A 24684-nucleotide genomic window follows, 5' to 3' on the forward strand; every position below is an offset into this window, starting at 1 on the left:
GACATTTACTAATGGCTGCAGTTAACTTCGAAACACATCAAGATAAAATGAATAGGGAGATGGATATGTGATAAACTAGGTATAGTAAAATATTAGATGGTATGGGTACAGATTTTCACTATAAAATTCTTTCATTGTTGCTGTATGTTTGAAATTTTTCACAATAAAACATTGGGGCAAAATGCTTTGTAGGTAATGTATACCTTACGTTACCACATGTCAAGAGGCATGTAGTGTCAGGTGGTAGCACTACTCATTTGCTAAGTTTGATTGTTTGTTAAAGTGGTGGCCACCGGATCCTATTTTTGCAGCTTTTAAATAATCTGTAGGGCATTACTTTGCCGCTGGATGAATAGCCTTTTCTGCAACAAGCTTTGCCAGTGGTCTTAGCGTCCATTGATGATGCTCACCTGAATCAGTTATTCTGATGGGGGATTGCAAAATGGTGATGATGTAATCTAGCATTCCTTCAATATTTACTAGCTGGCAGTTTCTCTACAAAGAGGAACTTCCATTTTTAGATATTTTTCTAATGATATCTAGATATACAGGCAAACCTTTCAAAATAATGACTCTGTTGTTGCTGCCATTAGTTAAATGTTCTAAAACAGCACAGTTTAGTAGAAATATAATGCAAATGACATATGTAATTTAAATTATCTAGTAGCCACATTTTAAAAAGAAGAAATAGCTAAAATTAATTTTGATAATGTATCAATATTTATGCTTGTATTATCACTTCAACATTTAATCAACACTTCAAAAAATTACTGAGAGCTTTCCTTCTCTCTCTTCCTTCAGTCCTTCCTTTCTTCCTTTTTTTCTCTCTTTCTCTCTCTCTTTTTTTCCTTTTCTTTCTTTTTCTTTGAAATATAATGTGTATTTTACACTTAAAGCACATGCCATCTGCAATCAGCCAAATTTCAAGTGCTCAATAACCACGTGTGGCTAGCGGCTACCATATAGGACAGCACAGTCTAAAGACCCATGTTGAGGCAACACTTCCATCTGAGCTCTAAGCAGTCTTCCCAAAGAGCTGACTTCTCCCGTGACTCACAGCAGAGCAAATCAGATGGAAAGGAACAAAAACTTGGCACTTGGTCTGTTTAATAGAGCAGCTTAGGCTATGATATTGATAACAAGAGTTGGGCTAGGTGAATAAGGAACTGTGCCCAAGGGCTTCATAAACCTGGTCACATGCCAGCAGTTGGCTACCAGGGGGAGTATCAGAGGGATTGTTAAGATGTTCCAAAATATATACAGCAGAGCAATGAAGAATTTGAAAGACAAACACAAGTCTAACTGTGCCAGGTAATCAGCCTCCATAAGAGAAGGGATTTTTGTCTCTTGGATTTGGCACTTAGATCAGTGCCTGACATGTAATCTAATCATAGCTGGTAAAGCTAAATTACCACACTGGATTTCAGGGCTGGACTTCAATCTCAGACAGGGACTGGGATACCAGGAAAATGAATTCATTACAAGCAGGAAGGCGGGCTATCATGTCGGCATTGTTGTAGCTGATCTGACAGCACTGCCGACTGTGGAATACTACTATTGGAATCCAGTTTTAACAGGAAAATGGGAAAGGGCTAACAGCATTCATCCAGCTGTTAATTAGCAGGTGTTTTTTTCTTTAAGGATATAGTGCCTCCTCCTTTTAACAGTAAGTACCCCTAATTATATGCATTTGCTTTTCTATGAAGTTGCATTACCAACTGTCCCCCTGTAAAAGGACTTCCTATTTTTTATTTAAGAATCAAATCCATTCTAGTTCTGAGTTCTTTCTAGCTTCCTAGTCCAGTTCTTTGTAGTCTAGTTTCTAGTTTTCTGTAGGATGTAATTCAGAGTTAGCTGAAAAGAAGGGGATAAGTTTATAATTGTCAAATTGGTCCTTTTTGTTGCATCAACAGTAATTGGATATTACCAGTTGAAATTTAATTTTTTTAAGTTTTTCTTTGCACTTTCACCTTTATTAAAAGAGCTAATATGGTATAGAATTTTTTCTAGATAAATGCAGTTTTATTTTATTGAGTTTAAAATAACCCTTGGTTTTAGCTAAAGAATTTATTCTTATTTCATGGACACTTTGGAACTATTATATGATGATAGTTCCAAATTAATATTGTGTGATAAGATGAACTAACATTACATTAGCATCTAAGAATACCTTATCCAGTGTCTAGTCAGTATTCACTTTTATATAATACATCAGAATTTTCTTTGCAAGTCATTGCAGAGGTGATTGGAATCCAACTAAATGTCCCTTAGTCGAGAAGTGGTTAAATAAATTATGGTATATCTGTATAATGGAATACTGTGGAGGCTATATAGCTTTTTTTTTTTTTTGCAGTACATGGGCCGCTCACCGTTGCGGCCCCTCCCGCCGCGGAGCACAGGCTCTGGATGCTCAGGCCCAGCGGTCATGGCCCATGGGCCCAGCCGCTCTGCGGTATGCGGGATCCTCCCAGACCGGGGCATGAACCCGTGCCCCCCGCATCGGCAGGCAGACTCCCAACCACTGCGCCACCAGGGAAGCCCTATATAGCAATTTTTTTTAAGGTGGCTTTATATGAATTGAATTTATATGTAGGAATATCAAATTCATCAGTGAATAAAGTAAGGTAGAAAACAATGGATATAGTATATTGCCATTTATGTAGGGAATACACACACACACACACACACACACACACACACACACATGTGATTATATAAACTTGGAACATCTCTGGAAGGGTATATTAGGAACTGATAAGAATAGCTCTGTGGCGGGGAACTGAGAGAAGGGGAGGATGGGAGTGGCAGGGACACTGTTAACTATGTAACCTTTTTGTGTCTTTCTAAATTTTATTCCATGCACTTGTGTTGTATATTCCAAAAATACATATAAAGTGTAATGAAAATAAGAGAGGGAGGGAGGCAAAGAGGGAGAGAGGCAAAAAAAGAAATTAATCTACCTTGTTAATAGCTTTTAAGATATAAAACAACTGAAGAACCTAGGTTTACATAGTTCAGACCTGCTTTTGAGAGGCAGTTAGGTAGAGAAATAAGATGTCAGTGATTTTTATCGATAGTTCTTTTATTTCATGTTTTTTCTCTGTCCAGGACAGATAGCTCATTGGAAGAAATGTAAATGGTACCATCACTTTGCATATATTCTGAGAAAAAATGCAAAATTAAGGACACTCACACAGTGAAAAAGTACTTTTTTTCCCTCTAAATTTAAGCATTTAGAAAAAAAACAAAAAGTATTTGTACATTCTGTGCCTTTATCCCTGGGCTCAGAGCATTTCTCTCTGTATACGTTGATTGATGTTCTTCTCTTTTTCAACCTCTTCACTCTGGATCCATTTGAATAGGTTTTTTTAGTCTCTCTTTTAGTGGACTCAGCAAGAAAAATAATAGAGTGCATATTTAGGTTATTTTTACTGATAATCCTATAGATACAGTGTAGTTCTCTGCTAAACAGACCAATCACCAGAATTTCCCAGCATAACCTAAAGCCTGCCAAGGCTTATGAATAAAATAGGCTGATGGAAACTGATCAAATACATTTTATCTTGTTTCTTATGAAAACATTTACAAGAAAATGCCTATTTTTAAAAAGCAGTAAGTACTAAATTCAGTATGGTTGATGTCAAGAGCCCCTTTATTTAATCAAATTAAGCTCAACAGTCCTCTCTCTTGTCTAATTTAAACATTACTATAGCAGACAGGGTTTGATGAGTTCTTCTTGGCTCATGGCGGTGATTCTGCATATTTCTAAATTAAACAATTAAATAAAGTTTGCACATGAAGTAAATTTGGAGAGCAGAGTATGCCTCCTCCCTTCACTGTTGCAGGGAGTAGAGCCTCAGGGAAATCATGTTTATGATGTGGGGGAAGATGAAAAATTACTTTTGGAGAAGCTAGTGTCTATGAATGGAGCAGTAATAACATGCTTGTAGTCATTCTTTTATTAGCTGATTGGCAAAGGCTCACCCAAAAGTAACCCTGATAAGCAAGAAAATGATTATAGATGCAAAGAGAACAGTTACCAAAATGTTAAAATCTATCAGCAAATTAGGAAGAGTTTTGTTTTCTCTGGGTTTAGATCTGCTAGATAAATCTGCAATATTTTGTCTTAATGGGGACCCAGATATAATGTGGAGAAAAAAACGTTTCTGTAGAGAACACAGGTAACACGCTTCCTATAGGGAAGAAAATAGTGGGTTCTTTAGCCAATCTAGAATGCCTGTATTTTACTTCAGAGGGATTTAAATTCTTACATACATTGTTCCTGCATAATTGTGAACCCATTCTTGGGTTATTCATTGCTCTCCATCTGTTTCAACCAAAGCAAGAGGAACAGGTTTCTAGAACAAATCTGTTGTAGTGTTTCCAGAGTTTTTCTTGTGCTTTTTTTTTTTTTTTTTTTTTTTTGCCACGCGGCTTGCGGGATCTTAGTTCTCCAAACAAGGATCGAACCCATGCCATCGGCAGTGAAAACGCAGAGTCCTAACCACTGGACCACCGGGGAATTAATTTCTTCTTCTGCTATTTTTTTTTTTTTTTTTTTTTTGCGGTACGCGGGCCTCTCACTGTTGTGGCCTCTCCCGTTGCGGAGCACAGGCTCCGGACGCACAGGCTCAGAGGCCATGGCTCACGGGCCCAGCCGCTCCGCGGCATGTGGGATCTTCCCAGACCGCGGCACGAACCCGTGTCCCCTGCATCGGCAGGCGGACTCTCAACCACTGCGCCACCAGGGAAGCCCCCTCTTCTGCTATTTTTAAATACTACTACATTGAAAAAGAAAAAGGAACAAGACAAAAACCTCAAAAGAAATATGATAATATTATGTTTCAAATTAAGTATGTTTACAAGTTTGAAATTATTCGGAGTTTCCACCTTCTATGCATAAATTGCCTTGATTTCTTTTAAAGTAACCAGGCCATTACTTACTTCTCTCTCTTTTTTTTCCTCCTTCCCTCTCCCCCCTTTCTTTGACTTCCTGACCAATTTTATTTCATCTAAGTTTCCTTTTTATAGAAAACCTGGACAATACAGGATATTGTAAAGAAGCGTAGTTATATTACCAATAAACCCTAATACCAGGGAAGAACCATTATTATCAGTTGGCTCATTTCCTTCAACCTCATGACTCAGTTAAGATTCTTTGCATTCTTTGTTTTATTTGTGCCCATTTATCACTCTAAGAAAGCATGCCATAGTTACAGATATGGCCTACTAGTAGCAACTTACTGACCTATTTCTCACCCTCCACCCAATGAAGCCCTGAAACCCTCTATCCTTTTACCAGAGCCAGACCTTGGATGAGAGGACCTGGCTGCCTTAACCAGGTCATTTCTACCTCTGTCTTTATTAGCCATGGTAGCAAGTTTGGCTCCGTTTTGGACCTTTTATCATGGCTGTAGAATAAAGCTTATATAATCTAGCTTAGGTAGATTCCAGAGCCCTCATTATACTGTCAATCCTGCTTGCATCCCGAAAAGTACCAAAACAAGGAGTTTGAAACCCTCTAGACCCATAGTTACTTCTTACGCCTAAACTTTGTTAACTTTGAATTGAGCCCAGACCTAATTGCCAAGTTATTTTGGCAGAATGGAACCCTCTTTCTTGAACTACCTAAAGAAAGGTTTCAGTTTAGAGTTTCATAGTGTGTAGGACAGGAATTTTTTAAATCAGGGGTTAGCAAACTCTTCCTGTAAAGGGCCAGATAGTAAATATTTTAAGCTTTGCAAGCTGTGTGGTCTCTGTCACAGCTACGCAACTCTGCATTATAGTACCAAAAAGAGACAATATGTAAATGAACGAGTGTGGCAGTGTGGCAGTGTGGCAGAAGACCAGAATGTGCCACACATTTTAAGCCAGTAGGTCTCTAATGTGTTGGTGACACACTTGCCCATTTGAGGAAGAGGTCAAATATTTACTTTACATCACACATGACAGGAAATCATATATCTATTAAGAGTTCAAACAAAAGTAAAAACTATAAAAGTATTCTGAGTTATATAAAATGCATTGACCATAAAAGAACAGATTAACAGATTTGACTGTACAAAAATTAAGATCTCGAAACATCATAAATAAAAAGATGAATGAAAAGCTGGAGAAAAATAGTTGCAATCTATATGACTAGCAATTGGTATGGTATCTACACACCAATAAGAGGAATAACTCAAAAGAAAAAAGGACAAAAGATATAAATTCACAAGAGAAGTAATTGTCAGAAACAGGAAAAGATGCTCATTCTTACTAATAGTGAAATCTTCATATACTAAAGAGAATTTTTTGTCTGCCAAATTTATAAATGTGAATAATTAATAACACTTATACTAATAATACTCAGTGTGTCAGGGAATTGGGGAAATAAACAACTGGAGGTGGTTGTGATGTCTTATATTAGTTCTATATTATTGTGTAACAAATTACCCTACAGGTTTGGAGCTGAAAACAGCCAACATTTATTATCTCACAATTTCTGTGGGTCAGGAATTCAGGAGCAGCTTAGCTAAGGAGGTTCTGGCTCAGAGTTCTCATGACATTGTAGTCGAGCTGTCAGCCAGGTCTGCAGTCACCAGGGCAGGACAGTCTGCTTCTAAGGTCACTCCCATGAGTCTTGGAAAGCCCCAGGTCGTTATTGCCTATTGGCCAGAGATAGCAGGTCCTCCACATGGGCCTGGCCATTGGCTTGCTGAGTGTTCTTGCTACATGGCAGCTAGTTTTCCCCTGAGCAAGTGATCTAAGAGCCAGAGCAGCAACACAGACACCACAGTGTATTCTACAGTCTAATCCCTAAAAGTGGCATATCGTTACTTCTACCATATGTTATTGGTCACATAAACTAATCCTGGTACAATGAGGTGAATACCAGGAGTTGGCAATCCTTAGGAGCCACCTTGGAAGCTGGCTACCACACAACTATATTAGGGCTGTATGTCTAGGGTCTTATTTCTGTCAGCTGGGTTCTATACTTCTCCACATGGTGTCTGCTGCAGCTAGACTGTCCAAACTGGCTTTTTTCTTCAAATGTCTGGCACCTGGGTGGGTTTCACAGGAGCACCTGGAGGCAGACTGGGCATCTTTCACTCCACGTGGCTAGCTTTGGCTTCCTTACAACATCGTGGTCTCAGGGTAGTCATACTTCTTATATGGCAGCTGGCTTCCCCCAGAACCAGCATTCCAGGAGATCTAGTCAGAAGTTGCAAAGCTTCTTATGACCTAGCCTCAAACTATGTCCATGTTGTCAAAAGGCGTCACAGGACCAGCTCAGATTCAGGGGCATGATTACCAGGAGGTGTGACTTATTGTGAAGGGCCATCCTTGGAACCTATCCCAGGGAATTATGCTTAGGAGAGATGATGCTGGCTTACTCTAAAGTGGTAGCAGTGAAGGTAATATAAATTCGTCTGATTCTGGATATATTTTGAAGATAAAATTGACAGGATTTGCCTGTGCACTAGATATATAGTAGGTGGGAAAAAATAGCAGAGGCAAAGGTGATTCTGAGATTTTTGAGCTGAGCAATTTAAAGAATAGGGATGCCATTTACTTGGATGGGAGAGAATGCAGGACAACAGGTTTGGAAAGGAAAATCGGGATTGGTTGAAATATTGGACATCTGTATGAGACAGTGCATATAAAGATGTAGCCATTAAGGGGACATCAAGAAACAAATCTGTGTGTAGTAAAGTAGAAATGCTACCCTTGGTATTAATTGCAAGGTACAATAAATAGAGTATAATTCCTGTTATGAAGAAAGAAATATATGCATACATGCATTATCACCAGTTCAGGCTGAGAAAAGTCTAGTCTGATTTAGTAAAATATCTCAATTGTACATTTTTTTCCATTGGTTTTATTACATTCAAGAGGTAAAAAAATAGTATAGCATTAACAGGTAGTAGACTTATGGAGATCTGAATTAGTTAATAGACTAAAAACATATCAAATATCATCTCTTCTTTTGATGCTATATTTGACTTTTTTTTTTAAAGAGTTTGCAGCAATTAGTGTTATTTTAAATTCATCTCCTACCTGCATACATTGATTAAAGGGCTCCATTTTCTCAACAACAAGAAGTCTTTTGAATGGTAATGAAAGGTTCTGAACGTGTAGGATATATTGTTCAGAAAGATTAAAACTGTCAAGTAGGAATTTCAAGAGAAATTTTTCAGAGGAAGATACTCTGATTAAGGGTTGTCACTGGGCCAAAGTCCGTATGTCCTTATTCCCCTGAAGAGATAGATTTTGAGCTTTGTTTCAAAAATTGACATAAACAAAGATAAAAGACAAATGACTAACTGAAAAAAATGACATTTAAGATAATTAATAATGGGGGAGTTCCCTGGCGGTGCAGTGGTTAGGACACTGCACTTTCACTGCTGAGAGCTTAGATTCAATCCCTGGTCGGGGAACTAGGATCCTGCAAGCCACGCAGCGTGGCAAAATAAAATAAAATAAGCAAAGTAAAGTAAAATAGATGGACTTTTTAAGGAAGAGTTTTTGTCTCCTTGGATTTTTATTTTGGTCAAATAATGTTTTTAAAATATAAATACCAAATGTATTGGGCCTGCAATTTCCAGTGAAGGGGCAAAAGTTTATTGTTGATTTCATGATATATTTGTCATATTGATTTTAGTAAATTGCAAGATATTTGCCCAAAAAAGTCTCATTTATTTCAGGAGCTACACTAAGTATGAGACCCGCGCCCATTCCAATAGAGGACCCGGAATGGAGACAAACGCCTCCTCCAGTCTCAGCTACATCTGGCACCTTCCGACTGCGACGAGGGAGTCGATTTACCTGGAGAAAGGAGTGCCTGGCTGTCATGGAAAGGTACATGTCTCCTTTTCCTAGGAGCAATCTCCCAAACTTAGGAAAGAGAAACTTAGGATAGATTTGGACACTTTTCATTTCAAACAAGTAATTTGAGATCTAGGTTTTATCTCTAAAAGTATTTTGGAGTACTTTAAGTGCTGTATTATTGAAATAAAACGATCTTACCATTGAGAATTCATAAAACCAGAGTTAGTATCTATCAATATAATTTTTGTCCTCAGTAATTTAAGAAACTTCAGAATAATTTTTTTGAGTTTAGATCTTTGTATTATGTTTTAGAAAGACTCTTTGAAGTCTTATTTTCATAAAAAATATTAAATAATTGTGTAGGAGGCCACTGAGACTTAACTTTCTTTGATAAGGAGTATAGCCTAGATGAGCTTAGTCCCAGAGGTTAGAAGTACATGTTTTTGACTTTGATTTCATATCCTCTGACTCTAGCACCAGTACCTGATCCATAGTGGTGCTTTTTTTTATTTTAATTTTTTTTACAGTTTAAAAAAAAATTAATTGAATTATTTTTTGTCTGCATTGGGTCTTGGTTGCCGCACGCAGGCTTTCTCTGGTTGCGACGAGCAAGGGCTATTCTTCATTGTGGTGCGCGGGCTTCTCATTGCAATGGGTTTCTTATTGGGAAGCATGGGCTCTAGGCGCGAGGGCTTCAGTAGTTGCAGCACGCAAGCTCAGTAGTTGTGGCTCGACGGTTCTAGAGCACAGGCTCAGTATTTGTGGCACACGGGCTTAGTTGCTCCGCAGCATGTGAGATCTTCCTGGACCAGGGATCAAACCTGTATCCCCTGCATTGGCAGGCGGATTTTTAACCACTACGCCACCAGGGAAGTCCTGGTACTCAGTACTTTTTAAACTTGAATTTGACCTTAGCTTCAGTTTTTCCTATTGGAAATCATATAAGTTAATTAAATGTGGTTATGAAATGTTCAATATATTTAGGGTGGATCCTATAGTATAATTATCCTTTTAGTCTCCTACCTGTAAGTAATGTTTACAGAATCTTGGTTTGATGGAGTTTATATGCAATAAGGTAGTAATTTTCTATTAGAAAAGTATTTACTTCCGAAGATTAAAATGTAGAGAAAAAGAATATATTAGGCAGAGGTGAAAACAATTGAACTTTTTCATATTGTGATTTCTCAATAATTTAAATAATAGAAAAGAGTGGAATTGAATGTTTAAAACTAGATTTAAATTCTAAGCATGTACATATTTACACTGAGCCAGCTTCACATTTTTTTTCCTATTATCTAATCTGACCAATCGAATGGTATACTGAAAAGAGCATTTGGCTCAGAGTCAGAAGACCTGAAGCCTGATTTTGGCTTTGCCATTAACCAGCTGTGTAACTTTGTTCAGGTCAGAAATTCTGAGCTTTAGCTTCCTTATCTCTAAAATATAACTTGTTCTGCACATATAAACTTCGATTAACCAGGTAGTTTTTCCCTGAGGAAGAATTCCAACTGATAAATGGAAAAAAGATGATTAGAGTATCATTATTATCAGACAATAATCATTGATAGCTGCTAACTTCCCATAAAGATATACAAGGAGGTATTATGTACTTAGAGGATGTTAAGACACCACCTACAGAGTATTCTTTCTAACAAAATTGAAGCTGAATCAAATCGAATTTCTAGATCCAACTCCAGGTTTTTAGGAAATATGGAACAAAATTCTGTTAACACCACAAGGGTTTAAGTCAACCAGATTCATGGTGTGAGAGACCCAAAGAATAATAACTCAGTTTCTTCAAGTGTTTATTTTTTTTTAAATCTTCAGACAGTTGAAGAAATTTGAACACTGGATAAATAGTGGTTCTTGTTTCAGTTACGATAATGGTCACTTATATGTAAACGGTGCTACATTTATAAAAATTAGAGTTCTTGTCTTTTAGAAACATGTATTAAAATGTATAATAATATGATGAAGTGATATCTGGGATTTACCTCAGAATAACACAAGGCGTAAAGGCAGGGGCAAGGGTGTGTATAAAACGAGTGGTATCAGTAAATTACTGATTTCTATAGTTAGGTGATGTTTACCTGGGGGTTCATAGTATGGTTCTCTCCACTTTGTATGTATATTATGTGCGTGTTAAAGGATGCTCTAAATTTTGGATCAAATCACATGGAACTAGGAGAAATGTAAAGCCTTCATGTATCACAAAAACTCAACTACATGATGTTATCTAATAGTAACATTTACTTAATAAATATTTGATTGTCACTGTAGTGACAGCAGTACAATAGTGAACATTGCAAACTCCCTCCTAAAGAGTCAGGTTGGAGAAACAGAAGTTAATGAAACAGTCATACAAATCAAGGTAAAATTGCAATTGTAATACATGTAGGAAAGGAAAGGTACATTGTGCTTCAAGATCTTGCATTGATTAAGAGAGGATGTGGTGATTTAATTAGGTCAAAAGGAAGGGGGAAAATATTGCAGATAGAAAGGAGAGCTATAGTCATCTAGAACTGTGCTGTCTGATCATGGCCACCTGTGGCTATTTAGATTTAAATTATATAAATTTTTAAAAATTTAAAATTCAGTTCCTCAGTCACACTAGCCACATTTCAAGCGCCCAGTAGTCATATATGGTTACTGACTATAGTTTTAGACAACACAGATATGTAACATTTCTATCATCACAGAAAATTTTGTCAGACAGCTCTAATACAGAACAACTGTATCTCATCCCCAGTAGAAAAACAGTGGTTATATTTGACCCATAATGATTTGTTTCTATTTTTCTCTTTACTCAAAATTTTAAGGAAATACAAATATAAATTAAAAAGTAAACATTAAGTACATTGAAATATTTTAGAAAATGTCCTATGTGACCATGACAGAAACAGATAAATATTTCACTGATTCACATAACAAAAGTATTGTGCTTCTGCATCCTTTTCCACATCTGGCCCTGCTTTTCAGAGTACAAGATTTAATAATTCATTGTTTATAATGATGGGTCTTTTCTCTCTAATTAGCATTCATTCATTCATTCACCTGTTCATTAAACATGTATTTTTACACATGACATTTGGTCTCTTGAGTCGCTTAATTTTAACAGTTTCTTATACATACGTAAACACACATACACAGACACACGTTTTCCATGCTGTTTATTTGTTAAAGAGACCATGATATTTTGTCCTGTTGATTTTCCCACATTTTAGATTTGGCCAGTTACATCCTCTTACTGTCTCATTATATGACCCCATATTTTCTGTAGACTGATAGTTAGATCTAGAGCCCTGATTAGATTCTGGTTCAGTTTTTTGGCACATAACTGGTACTTTGTTCTTCCTATTACATTGTATAAGGAGACGCATAATGTCTGGTTGTCTCCCATTTTTAGTAACTATAAGGTTAATCAGTAGATTCAGCGCTATCATCCTGATCCACTTATCAGAAAGGTCCCCATGCACAGCATAGTTTAGGGCAGTGATTCTTAACCTTGGCTGCATATTAGGATCATCTGGGAGCTTTAAAAAACACCAGTGAGACTGTACCCCTGACCAACTGAATTGTAATCTCTGGGTGGGGGACCTAGGCAGAGGTATATTTGGAAAGCTCCCAAGTGATTCTAAAGGGCACTCAGGATTGAGAACCACTGTTTTGTATCCATTGATGATTTTTTCCTAGTCACTTTCTTCATAAGAGGTTTGCAAAATGGTTATATTCCAATTTTTTTTACTTCTTTTGCACTGATAAGCTCGAGTTCTTCTTCTATAAAGAAGAACTTTCCTCTCATTAACTCTTTAGTTGCCCAGAAATATATTTCCTCACAAACTTGGGGAGGTACTATGATATAAGCAATTATAGAACTGGGGAATGAATGCTATTATGAAAATGGGTAATTAAATTTATGGGATCATATGAGATGCCGGCAAGCAGAGGAGAGAGTCAGGAAGACTTTACCAAAGTGGTGACATTTTGGCTGCATTTTGATGGATGATGGATAGGAGTTCACCAGTTAGACAGTCATAGAAAGGATAGTATGATGTTAGGAGATTCTCTGTGGCGGAAGGTAGGGTTTTTCATCAGGAGCATCTCTACTTTGATTATACAGGACTTAGTCATACTATGCACTCTATAATTAATAAGACCATGCTTAATTATACCATAGCTTTGGTGTTCAGGCTTTATCATAAAGGAGATTGCACCTGATCAGATTAGTCTGTTAGATAACGTTAGTAGGGGTATGGAAGATCGGCAAGAAATCAGCCAGCTAAGTATGCATTTGAACTTATACCAGACGCCTAAAGCCGAGGTAAAATAAATGTAAGTTGTAGTGTCTGCCCTCATATATCTTAAGATAATAATAGTTTACATTTCAGTAGGATTTTACAGTGTATAATTATTAATCTTATTGATAATTATTCTATATGATAAGTGAGCTTATTTAATCTTCACGATTCTGTACTGTGGATATCTTATTATTTATAGTTTATATATAGAGCCTCAGAGAAAAGAAGTGACTAGCTTATATGTAAATGGGTTGAGGAGGGATAGATGAAGGCTGTTAGGGTAATCTGTGCATCAGTGATGAGGGCCCAAGCTATAATATTAAAGCAAAGGGCAAGAAAGTGGATAGAAGATAATAGATATCAGAAAAAATTTGAAGAAAAGAACAACCTAAGCTAGTCACAGATTGAACATAGAGATGACAGAGCAGGAAGTGTAAAAGAGAGTTTAGCAATGGTGATGGTCAAAGAGCATTCATCTGGGAGACAACATCTGTACCATTAGAAAATGGTTTGACTTTGGGCAAATCATTTAATACCTCTTAACCCCAATTACTGTATTTATAAAAAGAAGAGTTAAGTACTATGATAGAGTGAAAAGTCAGAGTCATAGAGACTTACGGTTTAGTCCCAGTTTCACCTTATATTAATCTTTAGGAATTTCAGTTTTCTGTAAAATGAAGTTGGTTATTATGAGAAGAGTTACGAGAGTTACGTGAGATAATATATGTAAAGCACATAGTAGAATGCCTTTCTCATAAACAGTATTGAACAAATGTTCCCTTTCTACCTAAATTCCTTTCACTTAGAGCTTTGACTGTGAAATCACCTCAAGATTTCTGTGCTAGGAGGTTTCAGTGGCTCTAGAAATGAAGATTTAGGAGTCATCAATATAGTAGGTGTAGTTAAAGCCATGAGTAAGAATATACCCTGTTTAAATTCATCTCTTCTGTTTCTACATTTTTGCTTATGCTGTGTTCATGTTTTTGCAGCTAAATATGGCTCCAGAAAAACTTAAAACCCTTCTGACTGATCTCATTTTAAATTCATGACCATGAACCTCAAGTGAGTCTTTAATTCTGCCAGACAATCATACTATACCTTCGTGGTTCATTCTTTCCCACTCTCCTAAATAATTATTTCACACTTTGTTCTCTCTGCAAACTCCCCATCCTCAGTCTCATGATGATCTTTCTTTCTATTTAAATGAGGAAAGTGAAGGACTCAGGAAAATTTCACTAACTACCCACCTGTTTGCATGTAACACACACATACTATTTTCCTACCCCTTACCATCCCCAAAGCACTTCAGTAATATTTCCTAGCACATAACTTAGTGGTGCCTGCCTGGCTTACAGTAGATAGATAGATATATATCGATCCCCCTTTTTTTGGCCTTTTCCACTTCTCTGACCTCATTGCATTGTCTGTACCACATATTTGACTTTTAAAATATCTAGTTCCAGAAACATTTATTGTCACAAAGGACAATACTGTATGATTCCCTTTATATGAAATATCCAGTTTAAGTAAACCTATAGAGAGACAGAACGTAGATATGTGGTGTCTAGGGCTGGGGAGGTTAGGGATATTGTAGGGGAGGATGAAGGCTAAGGAGTGTTGGGTTTCTTTTTGGGGGTGATAGAAATTTCTAAAATTGTGATAATTTTCACACAACTCTGAATATGCTAAAAGCTATTGAATTATAAATGGGTGAATTTGGGGGTATGTGAATTTTATCTCAGTACAGCTGTTTTTTTAAAGAAACAGTTATTTAGTACAGTATTGGGAGTTCCACATATATTTATCCTCCACATTTAAGCCTCATAACAGTCCTGGTTTCTTCTTTTTCTAATGAGGCAGCCAAGGCTCTAAGAGGTTGAATACCTTCCCAGGACCACAAAGCTAATAAGTGGCCCAGCCACATGTCGACCTTTAGACAGAGCTAACCATGGATTTGAGTTTTCCTTATTAACTAAGAGGGGTATATTTTTATTTGGGTGTACACTGTTTTCAATGTATGGCCTTGACCCTTATTAACTCTGACGTCTGATGCCACTAGATTAACATGTGATGTAACCTTCTATTTGCTTAAGAACATATGGAGATTGTAAAGAGGGAAAGATAAAACAAAAGTGGAAAAATGATTGATAATTGTTGAAGCTGGATAATAGGTACATGGGGGTTCATGGGTATAGTATATCTGTGTAGTTTTGAAATTTTCCATAAAGATTTTTGTTGTTATTATTTAAAGGGGACTTGACTAGATTTTAATGGGCAAAATAGAATTAGATAATTGACTAATTTATTCATTCAATCATTTATTTATAGAGCATCTGTTATGTGCTAGCACTGAGCTAGGCTAAACTCAAGTAGTTTACATATTCACAAGGGGAAGGGGCGACATCTATATTGTATGTCTGAAATACCTGCATGTACAAATAATATAATGTAAGACTCAAATGTGATTTTTATTCAGCAAACCTAACTGTTCATTTATTCAATAAAGTACTTACTAGGTATGAGGCAAAGTGCTAGGGATGGAGTGAAGGGATACATTTAAGGGTGAAGAAGTAAAGGATGATGATGAACCTAGCAGAACTGAATAGTCTTTAGAGTTTATGGTCAGAAGTTGTGGAGACCTTATGGCCTAAAATCAAAGCTTCTGATGTACTCTTTCCTTTTTAACCTTTCTGCCGTTTGGACTGGGTATTCTTTCAGCTTTGGAAACAGGTATGTCTTTGGAGTGTTTGGATATTTGACCAGGACACAAAAGCGTGAGACCTGGCTATTGTACCTATTCTGGTTTCAAGGGAGAAAGATGAAAGAAACCTTCGAATCGCCTTATATAGGTTTTTCAGCCCAATTAAGCAAGATTGAAAGAGAAGCAACAACTTGAAGAAGGCTTTGACTAGATACAGGAATAAATAAGAGCACCCTGTGACATATAGAAGCAATAGAGTATAATGCTTAAGAGTACCCACTTTGGAACCAGATCTCTGTATATAGGTTACTTATTGCCGTTATTTTTCATCAAAGTAGCTGAATGATGAGTCTGTATCTGGGAGTGTCCAGGAAAATGAAGGCAAAATGAGTATCGCTGTGTGTGTTTGTAATTAAAACTATTTCATGGTTTTGTTTTGTTTTTTATGGAAACAGCACACCTATAATTTGTATTTTGTTCCTCTTAGATTCTTTTCATGTTCATCTTCAGTGAGCTATTATAAAACAAAATCATTTCTAAAGCCCAGAACCTTCTGAAATTATAAGGAAAACATTTTTGTTGTTGTTGTTTTAACCTTTGTCAATCTCCAAAACAACTCGAAAAAATTAACCCTAATTATTCTCCCCAACAAGCAAAGAATCAGTATTAAAAATTTCAGCTTAAGGGTTTCTCTTCCCCCAAAATTTAAGCATCTAAAAATAGTTTCTTAGGATAAAACTTACTCTTTATCAACAAAAATAACTTCACAACCACAATACTATAATGAACCAAAATTAAATCATAGCTCTAAATTTGGTGTCACTGCTATTAACCTGACATGTTATATACAGTCTGAATGTGTAATCTGAATTAGAGACCTGGGTCTAGTACACAAATGCATTTTATATAAGTCTGTTGTACATCCTGGGAGAATCAGCATAGAAGAGACAAATCTGTTTGTAAAGTGTGTTTCCAGAATTTTGCTTGAGGTTTCTGTAATTTAATTCTCTTGGTATTTACCACATTTTGGAATTCTTCCCAGGACAGTTTATTAGTACTTGGATTTTGGTTTCAGTCTCTTTCCTTTCTCTGTTTAACTTTCAATTTTTCAGTGAGTACTTGGACTGTGAAGGTTAAGAAGACCAATAGTTCCAGAAACTAAATTCTATATTTAACTGCAGACTGGGTGTGGTTCAGAAACTGCAATGCAAGCTTGCTAGTATTTTGCCAGTCATCAAAACCCTGACCTGCAGGGAACATTCCTTTTCCTAGTCTTCTGACTCTGAAATATGATGAATTTTGATGATGTATGGTGTACACATTTGTATGTGTAACTAAAATAAAGACAGAGTCGCATAGGTTCAACCTTGAAGTGGCTCTGGAAGATCTGTTTCTTCTATGTTCTTTTATAGTAGTCTCAAATGGTATTAACCTTCCCTAGTTTCATGGCGCCACTTCCCATTATTGTTTTATTACCTTTAATCACTACTGGGCGATTTAAAAATGTTTTTACACAGGAAGTATTCTCCACTTCATCTTTCTTAAGTCATGAAGCCACATTTTCTTTTAATGTTTTTATCTTGTTTTGCTTTATATAGTTTTAGACAGTTTCCTAATTACCATAAAAATGGAGAAATAACTGCTTGTTCTCCTAGTAAAAATTTCCCTCATTTTAAAAAAAGCACTCTTATCTCTTGAAGAGAATCCTATTACTTTGTAAAAGGGAAAAATAATCACCTTTTCCTCCTTAGCGGTATCCTTCTGTATTATTTTGTGTAGTGTAGTGTCCTAGTATCATTTGGTATCATTCATACTATACAGAAATCCATGGAGTAAGAGACTCTTCTCATTTCAGTAAGATTACACCTAACCACAAAAATATTGGAGCAGAAATGCTTATAAATGCTTTTGTAATATTGCTCTTCTGAGAAATTGAGACCCATCCAGATGTTTCTTTGAATGACAGCTTGAGCCATGTGAACAATAAAGGGACCATTTTACCTCTGTTGTACAAAAATATATAAATTGCATCTGCTGACCACTGATTCGGTTTAAGCAACATTTAAGAACCTTCCCTTGTTTTCATTTACTTGTATTTGGTCACATTTCTGCAGAGAATAAGGAAAAGACCCTAAAGATCATCTAGTTCAAACAGTTTGTCTTTTAAAACAAGAACTAAGAAGTTAATTAACTTGGCTAAACTCCAGAAGAAATGAGTTTAAGTTGCTTATTTTGAACCCATAGCCATATGAACCATAGAATTTTTTTAAGCATAATATTGATCTTTTCTGTTCTTTCTCTTCTTTATTTTTTGTTAGATACACATTTATTGAGTGCTATGTGCTAGGCCGTATGCTAAGAATTGGGATGCAAAGATGAATAAAAGGAAAGTCCTTATTGCATTTAACTGTCTTCTTGTCTGTGTTTCTTTATTCATCTCTTATTTCTTTCAGGCCCTCTTAATCTTCCTTTTTCCCTCCTAAACTCCTTTCTGTATCTTCCTCAAGGTTCCTCACTTTCTGTTCTTTAGTTTGCCAGAAAAATTTCTATTCAGTTTTTCTTTCTTCTTCTCACACTTTCTTTTAAGTATGCTTCCTACCCTCCCACCTCTGTTCTTTTTAGTTGCTTCCTAGTTGATCATAATGTAAACTTCAGTATATGCTTTAGTTTTTCTTAAACTTACTGAATAAAGTATTTTTCTATTTCACTTAAAAAGCAAATTAATCAATATTTATTTTTCAAAGAATTAGTAAATGTTATATAATTTCTAAGGGCCCTTATAATTCTCAAAATTGCATTGCTGTATGATTTTAAGTAATTTCTTGTTATGTGTGGAGCCTTTGTTCCCTTTAAGACTGTGGCTTTTGTTAGGAAAATCTTCTCACCCTAGAAGTAAATCTTTGAAAAATAATTGGTGCTTTGTATAACTACATGAATGAATAGACTAACTTCAAAGAACAAAATCACCTCCATGATAACTGAGTTCTATGAGAAGACCAGTTATCTAGGACATCATTTATATATATATATATATATATATATATATATATATATATATCTCCCCATAATTTATCTTGGTACCTTGTTTGGCAATCAGCTTGTACTTTGGTCCCTCAATTTCTCTGTTTATAGTAATGAAATACCTTAAGGGTACTGCAACCTGAAAATGCAAAGAAATCATTGTTCACCTACCTTTTATCAGTCTAGGTAATGAGAATTACTTCCTTTTTCCTTATAAAATGAAAAAACTAAAAGCATTTCTCACTGCTGAGAAAAAAATTTGCTTCTCCTATTTTTCATTTTATCTCTAAGAGTAAAACTTCCTTTAGTATTTTACAGCTGCAAAGAAACTTAAATCTTATTTTCTTCTTTGTTATGTTGCTGCTGAATTGAGTGGACTAGCTAAAGAAAATATCTTTTTCATATCTGGGATCAGAGACCACGTGTATGACCAAGATAGTGACTTTGCATAGGAAATTCAGTGAATTTTTTTTAACTTCTTTACATTTAACCATGATAGCTTTTTAGCAAGCTGCTAAGTTATTACATGGAATGTAGTGGTAAAGTAACAGATGTGGCCTGTGTAAATTCGAAGAAAACCGTGAATGAAATAATGTTAAGCGATAGAAGAAAAATTGCATTATTACAATAATGAAAAAGGAATACACATACAAAGATAAAGATTGGGAGCAGCAATAAAACTTTTAAATAAATGGTTTGCCCTAAATGTCGAATAGTTTGCACATTTTATGTTAGTTTTTGTCTTTCTCTTTGTTTGTTTTTGATAATATAGTGGTTAAGAACACAGATTGTTTTTAAAAATTATTTTATTGAGGTATACTTGATCTACAACATAGTGTTAATTTCTATTGTCCAGCAAAGTGATTCAGTTATACCTATACATATATTCCTTTTCATATTCTTTTCCATTATGGTCTATCACAGGATGCCAAATATAGTTCCCTGTGCTATACAGCAGGACCCTGTTGTTTATCCATTCTGTATATACTAGTTTGCATCTGCTAGTCCAAATTCCTAATCCATCCCTTCTCCACCACCTCCCCCTTGGCAACCACAAGTCTGTTCTCTGTCTGTGAGTCTGTTTCTGTTTTGTAGATAAGTTCATTTGTGTCATATTTTAGATTCTACATATAAGTGATATCATATGGTATTTGCCTTTCTCTGTCTGACTTACTTCACTTAATATGGTAATCTCCAGGACCATCCAGGTTGCTGCAGATGGCATTATTTCATTCTTTTTTTATGGCTGAGTAGTATTCCATTGTATATATGTACCACATCTTCTTTATCCATTCATCTGTCGATAGACATTTAAGTTGTTTCCATGCTTGGCTACTGTAAATGGTGCTGCAGTGAACATTGGGGTGTTGGGGTGCATGTATCTTTTTTAAAAAAACTTTATTTCTTTTAAGTCTTTATTGAATTTGTTACAGTATTGCTTCTGTTTTATATTTTGGTTTTTTGGCCACAAGGTATGTGAGATCTTAGCTCCCCAACCAGGGATCGAACCTGCACCCCCTGCATTGGAAGGTGAAGTCTAAACCACTGGCCTGCCAGGGAAGTCCCGCATGTATCTTTTTGAATCAGTTTTCTCTGGATGTATACCCAGGAGTGGGATTACAGGGTCATATGGCAACCCTATTTTTAGTTTTCTAAGGAACCTCCATACTGTTTTCCATAGTAGCTGCACCAGTTTACATTCCCACCAACAGTGTAGGAGGGTTCCCTTTTCTCTGCACCGTCTCCAGCATTTGTTGTTTGTAGACTTTTTGATGATGGCCATTCTGACTTTTGTGAGATGGTATGGTACCTCTTCGTAGTTTTGATTTGCATTTCTCTAATAATTAGTGATGTTGAGCATCTTTTCATGTGCCTGTTGGCCATCTGTATGTCTTCTTTGGAGGAATGTATGTTTAGGTCTTCTGCCCATTTTTCAATTGGGTTGTTTGTTTTTTTGTTACTGAGTTGTGTGAGCTGTTTGTGTATTTTGGAAATTAAGCCCTTGTTGGTCACATCATTTGCAAATATTTTCTCCAGTCCGTAGGTTGTCTTTCCATTTTGTTTATGGTTTCCTTTGCTGTAAAAAAGCTTTTAAGTTTGATTAGGTCCCATTTGTTTATTTTTGCTTTTATTTCTACTGCCTTGGGAGACTGATCTAAGAAAACATTGGTACAATTTATGTCCAAAAATGTTTTGCTAATGTTCTCTTCTAAGAATTTTATGGTGTCATGTCTCTTTTTAAAATATATCTTTTTTTAATTAATTGATTTATTTATTTGGCTGCACCGGGTCTTAGTTGCAGCATGCTGGATCTTCATTGCTGCGTGTGAGATCTTCATTGTGGCATGTGGAATCTTTTTAGTTGCGACATGCAGGATCTTTAGTTGTGGGATCTTTTTTAGTTGCAGCATGTGGGATCTAGTTCCCTGACCAGGGATCAAACCTGGGCCCCCTGCATTGGACCACCAGGGAAGTTCCTGTGTTGTCATGTCTTATATTTAGTCTTTAAGCCACTTTGAGTTTATTTTTGTGTATGGTGTGAGGGTGTGTTCTAACTTCATTGATTTACATACAGCTCTCCAGCTCTCCCAGCACCACTTGCTGAAGAGAGTGTCTTTTCTCCATTGTATATTCTTGCCTCCTCTGTGGAAGATCAATTGACTGTAGGTGTGTGGGTTTATTTCTGGGCTCTCTATTCTGTTTTATTGATCGATATGTCTGTTTTTGTGCCAATACTATGCTGTTTTGATTACTGTAGCTTTGTAGTACTGTCTGAAGTCTGGGAGGGTTATGCCTCCTGCTTTGTCCTTTTTCCTCAGGATTGCTTTGGCAATTCTGGGTCATTTATGGAAGAACAGAATTTTTAGTTACAAAGACTGGGGTGCTAGTCTCAACTGTCTTACTCACTAGCTGTGTATCCGTAGGCAAATTCCTTGCTATAAAATTACAGTAATAATCAAACTTATCTTATAGGAGTGCTGTGATTTAATACTGAACAATGGGGCTTCCCTGGTGGTGCAGTGGTTAAGAATCCACCTGCCAGTGCAGGGGACACGGGTTCGAGCCCTGGTCTGGGAAGATCGCACATGCCATGGAGCAACTAAGCCCATGCGCCACAACTACTGAGCCTGTGCTCTAGAGCCCATGAGCCACAACTACTGAAGCCCACACGCCTAGAGCCTGTGCTCCACAACAAGAGAAGCCCGCACACTGCAACAAAGAGTAGCCCCTGCTCCCCGCAACTAGAGAAAGCCCGTGTGCAGCAACAAAGGCCATACATGCATACATAAGAAAAATACTGAACAATGGTGCACGTGAAGTACTACCTGTGGTACGTGACACACATAGTAGGTGTTTAACAAATATATTCCTACTAAACAAATAAGAACTTTCAAAAAGAATTCTGGGTTTCTTCAAGTGGAATTTTCTGAAGAATTACCATTTTCTGTATTCCTAAGCGTCAGCCAATAAATGTCTATTTAGCCTTTCTTTACTCAAAAGAAAGTCATTCATCACCTGTGTGCCAATCACTACACGAGTACTGAAGCATATTTAAAGATAAGGTTTTGCTCTAGTAGGTCTCATTCTAGTGGAAGAGTCAGGTTTAAAGAAACTCAGAAGAGATAGGCACCAGGTACAGTAGGAGATAGAGGAGAGTGGTGTGAGGGAAGACAACACCGAGGTGACACTGAAGCTGGGTCCTGGAGAGCAGTATGATTTTGATGGGGTGGGGAAAGGAAGAAAGACATGCTTGGCAGTGGAAGCAGTATATGCAAAGGCACAGAGGCATGAAAAATCAGGTAACTGGAGCATATGGTTAGTCAGGCAAGAAGTGAGGCTGGGGAAGTAGGATGTATCCAGATTGTAGAAAACCCTTGTCTTGCCACAGTTGTAGCATTTGTCTTTCTCAAGCATTCATATTTGCATCCATGCCGAAATATGGTGGTTCTAAAAATCTCTTAAGACATTTTTTAGGTTGTTTGTGCCACTTTCCTCTCACATATAAAGCACTGATAATAGTTCTTTTATGACAGGGACTCAAAATTATTTTGGAGGGTAGAGGTAGATTTTTGTGTCTAATATTTGTAAAACATCCTGGGATTAAAAAATTGAAACTGTTTTGGGAATTCCCTGGTGGTCCAGGGGTTAGGACTCTGCGCTTTCACTGCTGAGAGGGCCTGGGTTCAATCCCTGGTCGGCAAACTAAGATCCAGCAAGTCGCGTGACCAAAAAAAAAAAAAAGAAAGAAAACAATTGTTTTGAAAATCTTCTCAGTCTTCCTTTTTAAAGATAGGAGCCTAAATGATATTCCCTTCTCTGTGGCAAGGAAATATGTTGAAATTCCAGCCATTTTCAATTTAAACATTTTTGACCCATTTTTTTTCCCCTGCTGACGTGGATTATTATAAAATTACAGAATACAATTTTCCTACTGACTTCTGTTATAGCAGTGCATTGTTAGGAAGAAAATTTGAGCTATATCTTTACCAGAATGAATTATTTCGCCATCTGTTGAGTAAATTTTACCTGGTACTTCAGTGACGTAGTTTATGTTCCCCTGCAGACAAGGGTTTGGTTACACCCAACGGGTTCCTAGGCTAGCACAGTGCTCTGCATAAAGTCTGACATCAGTAAGTGTTGCTTGAACTTGACTGAATTGACTATTTAATAAGACCCTACAACTTTAAGAAAATTAGGAAGTGGTGTCGCCCATCTCCCCTGCCAGACATATTAGACTTGGGATGGGGGTAGAGTAATACAGTATTTTCTAATTTTGTTAAAATTGTAAGGGCTTCAATTCAATTCAGCAAGAAACAATAATTCGATAATTTAAAGTGATCCACTCAAAATGACTCAGAAACAGCAGAAAAATTACGTTTCAAGGCCTCAATGTCGTTTTTCCTTAGCCTGATCACTGTACTATTTTCCCCCCACAAAACCCACTTTGTGGGAGTGGAATTGGGTCCTGTAAAATCTAAGGGTCGCCTTGCCGTCACTGCAACCCCTGGCAAGCTGGTCTTCCTTTCCCTCTCTTCTGATGTCATTGCTGTCCTAGGATAGAAAATGCTGCAAGAATACATTATAAATTTTGGAATTAATGGATGCTGGAAGATGAATTTTAAAAAGAGTTTAACGTCTTTAATACTCCTTATGGAATGACTCAGGTGGAACATAATGAACTACACCTCCTGTATCTCTGCAAATAGAAGGAAGTTCTTAACATTTATTTAAGACAGCAGGAGCCTGAACATGACCTCATTTCAATCCATTAGACTATTTGAGGAAAAAAACAACAAAACTTTCCCACTTATTGACAGGTAAAGTTATCCCAATCCATTTCTCATAGCCAGTAAGAAGATGAACTGTCCTTAAATGCATTTTAAAATTGGCAGATTATACTTCCTGGTTCCCTTTTGGTCAAACAGAAATAGCCAAAAGAGAAATTATCACCATTTTTTTGAGGCTGATTAAAAATTCTCCCCATCCTTGTATAGAAGATATGCCAGCAGTTTCATTTTGTGCAAACAACAGACCCCTCATTTCTCTAGTTCCTGAGCTAATTAAACAGGACCAAAGACCCCATGTTCCTCATGTTGTTCTGTGGCCACAGTTTACAAAGACATGAAGTGTAGTTTGGTAAGTATTGGTGTTGCATGTGAGGAGTCACCAATAAAGATATGATTCATCCCAGAAGCAGAGTTATACACGTCATAGTATAAATATTAATACTGATGGAGACCAGGTTATAGACCAACTAGAAAATCTTCACAGAAAATGAGTGAGCTTTTTCTTTTATGAACTCAACAAATGTTTATTGAACTTCTACTTCATACCACTCCTTATGCTAGACAC

At 36.7% G+C, this 24684-nt stretch overlaps 1 protein-coding gene across 10 annotated transcripts in view; it reads left to right on the forward strand.

Annotated features, from left to right (window-relative positions):
- HMBOX1 (homeobox containing 1) overlaps positions 1-24684 on the forward strand; it is a 178141-nt gene that overhangs the window by 129735 nt on the left and 23722 nt on the right. For all 10 annotated transcript variants that reach the window (XM_082842632.1, XM_082842637.1, XM_082842634.1 and 7 more), the window contains one exon: positions 8688-8841. In XM_082842632.1, the coding sequence (XP_082698758.1) occupies positions 8688-8841 (154 nt within the window). The remainder of the gene's footprint in view (positions 1-8687; positions 8842-24684) is intronic.

The sequence above is a fragment of the Leucopleurus acutus genome (assembly GCF_964270905.1).
Source record: "Leucopleurus acutus genome assembly, chromosome: 7".
Lineage (NCBI taxonomy): Eukaryota > Metazoa > Chordata > Mammalia > Artiodactyla > Delphinidae > Leucopleurus > Leucopleurus acutus.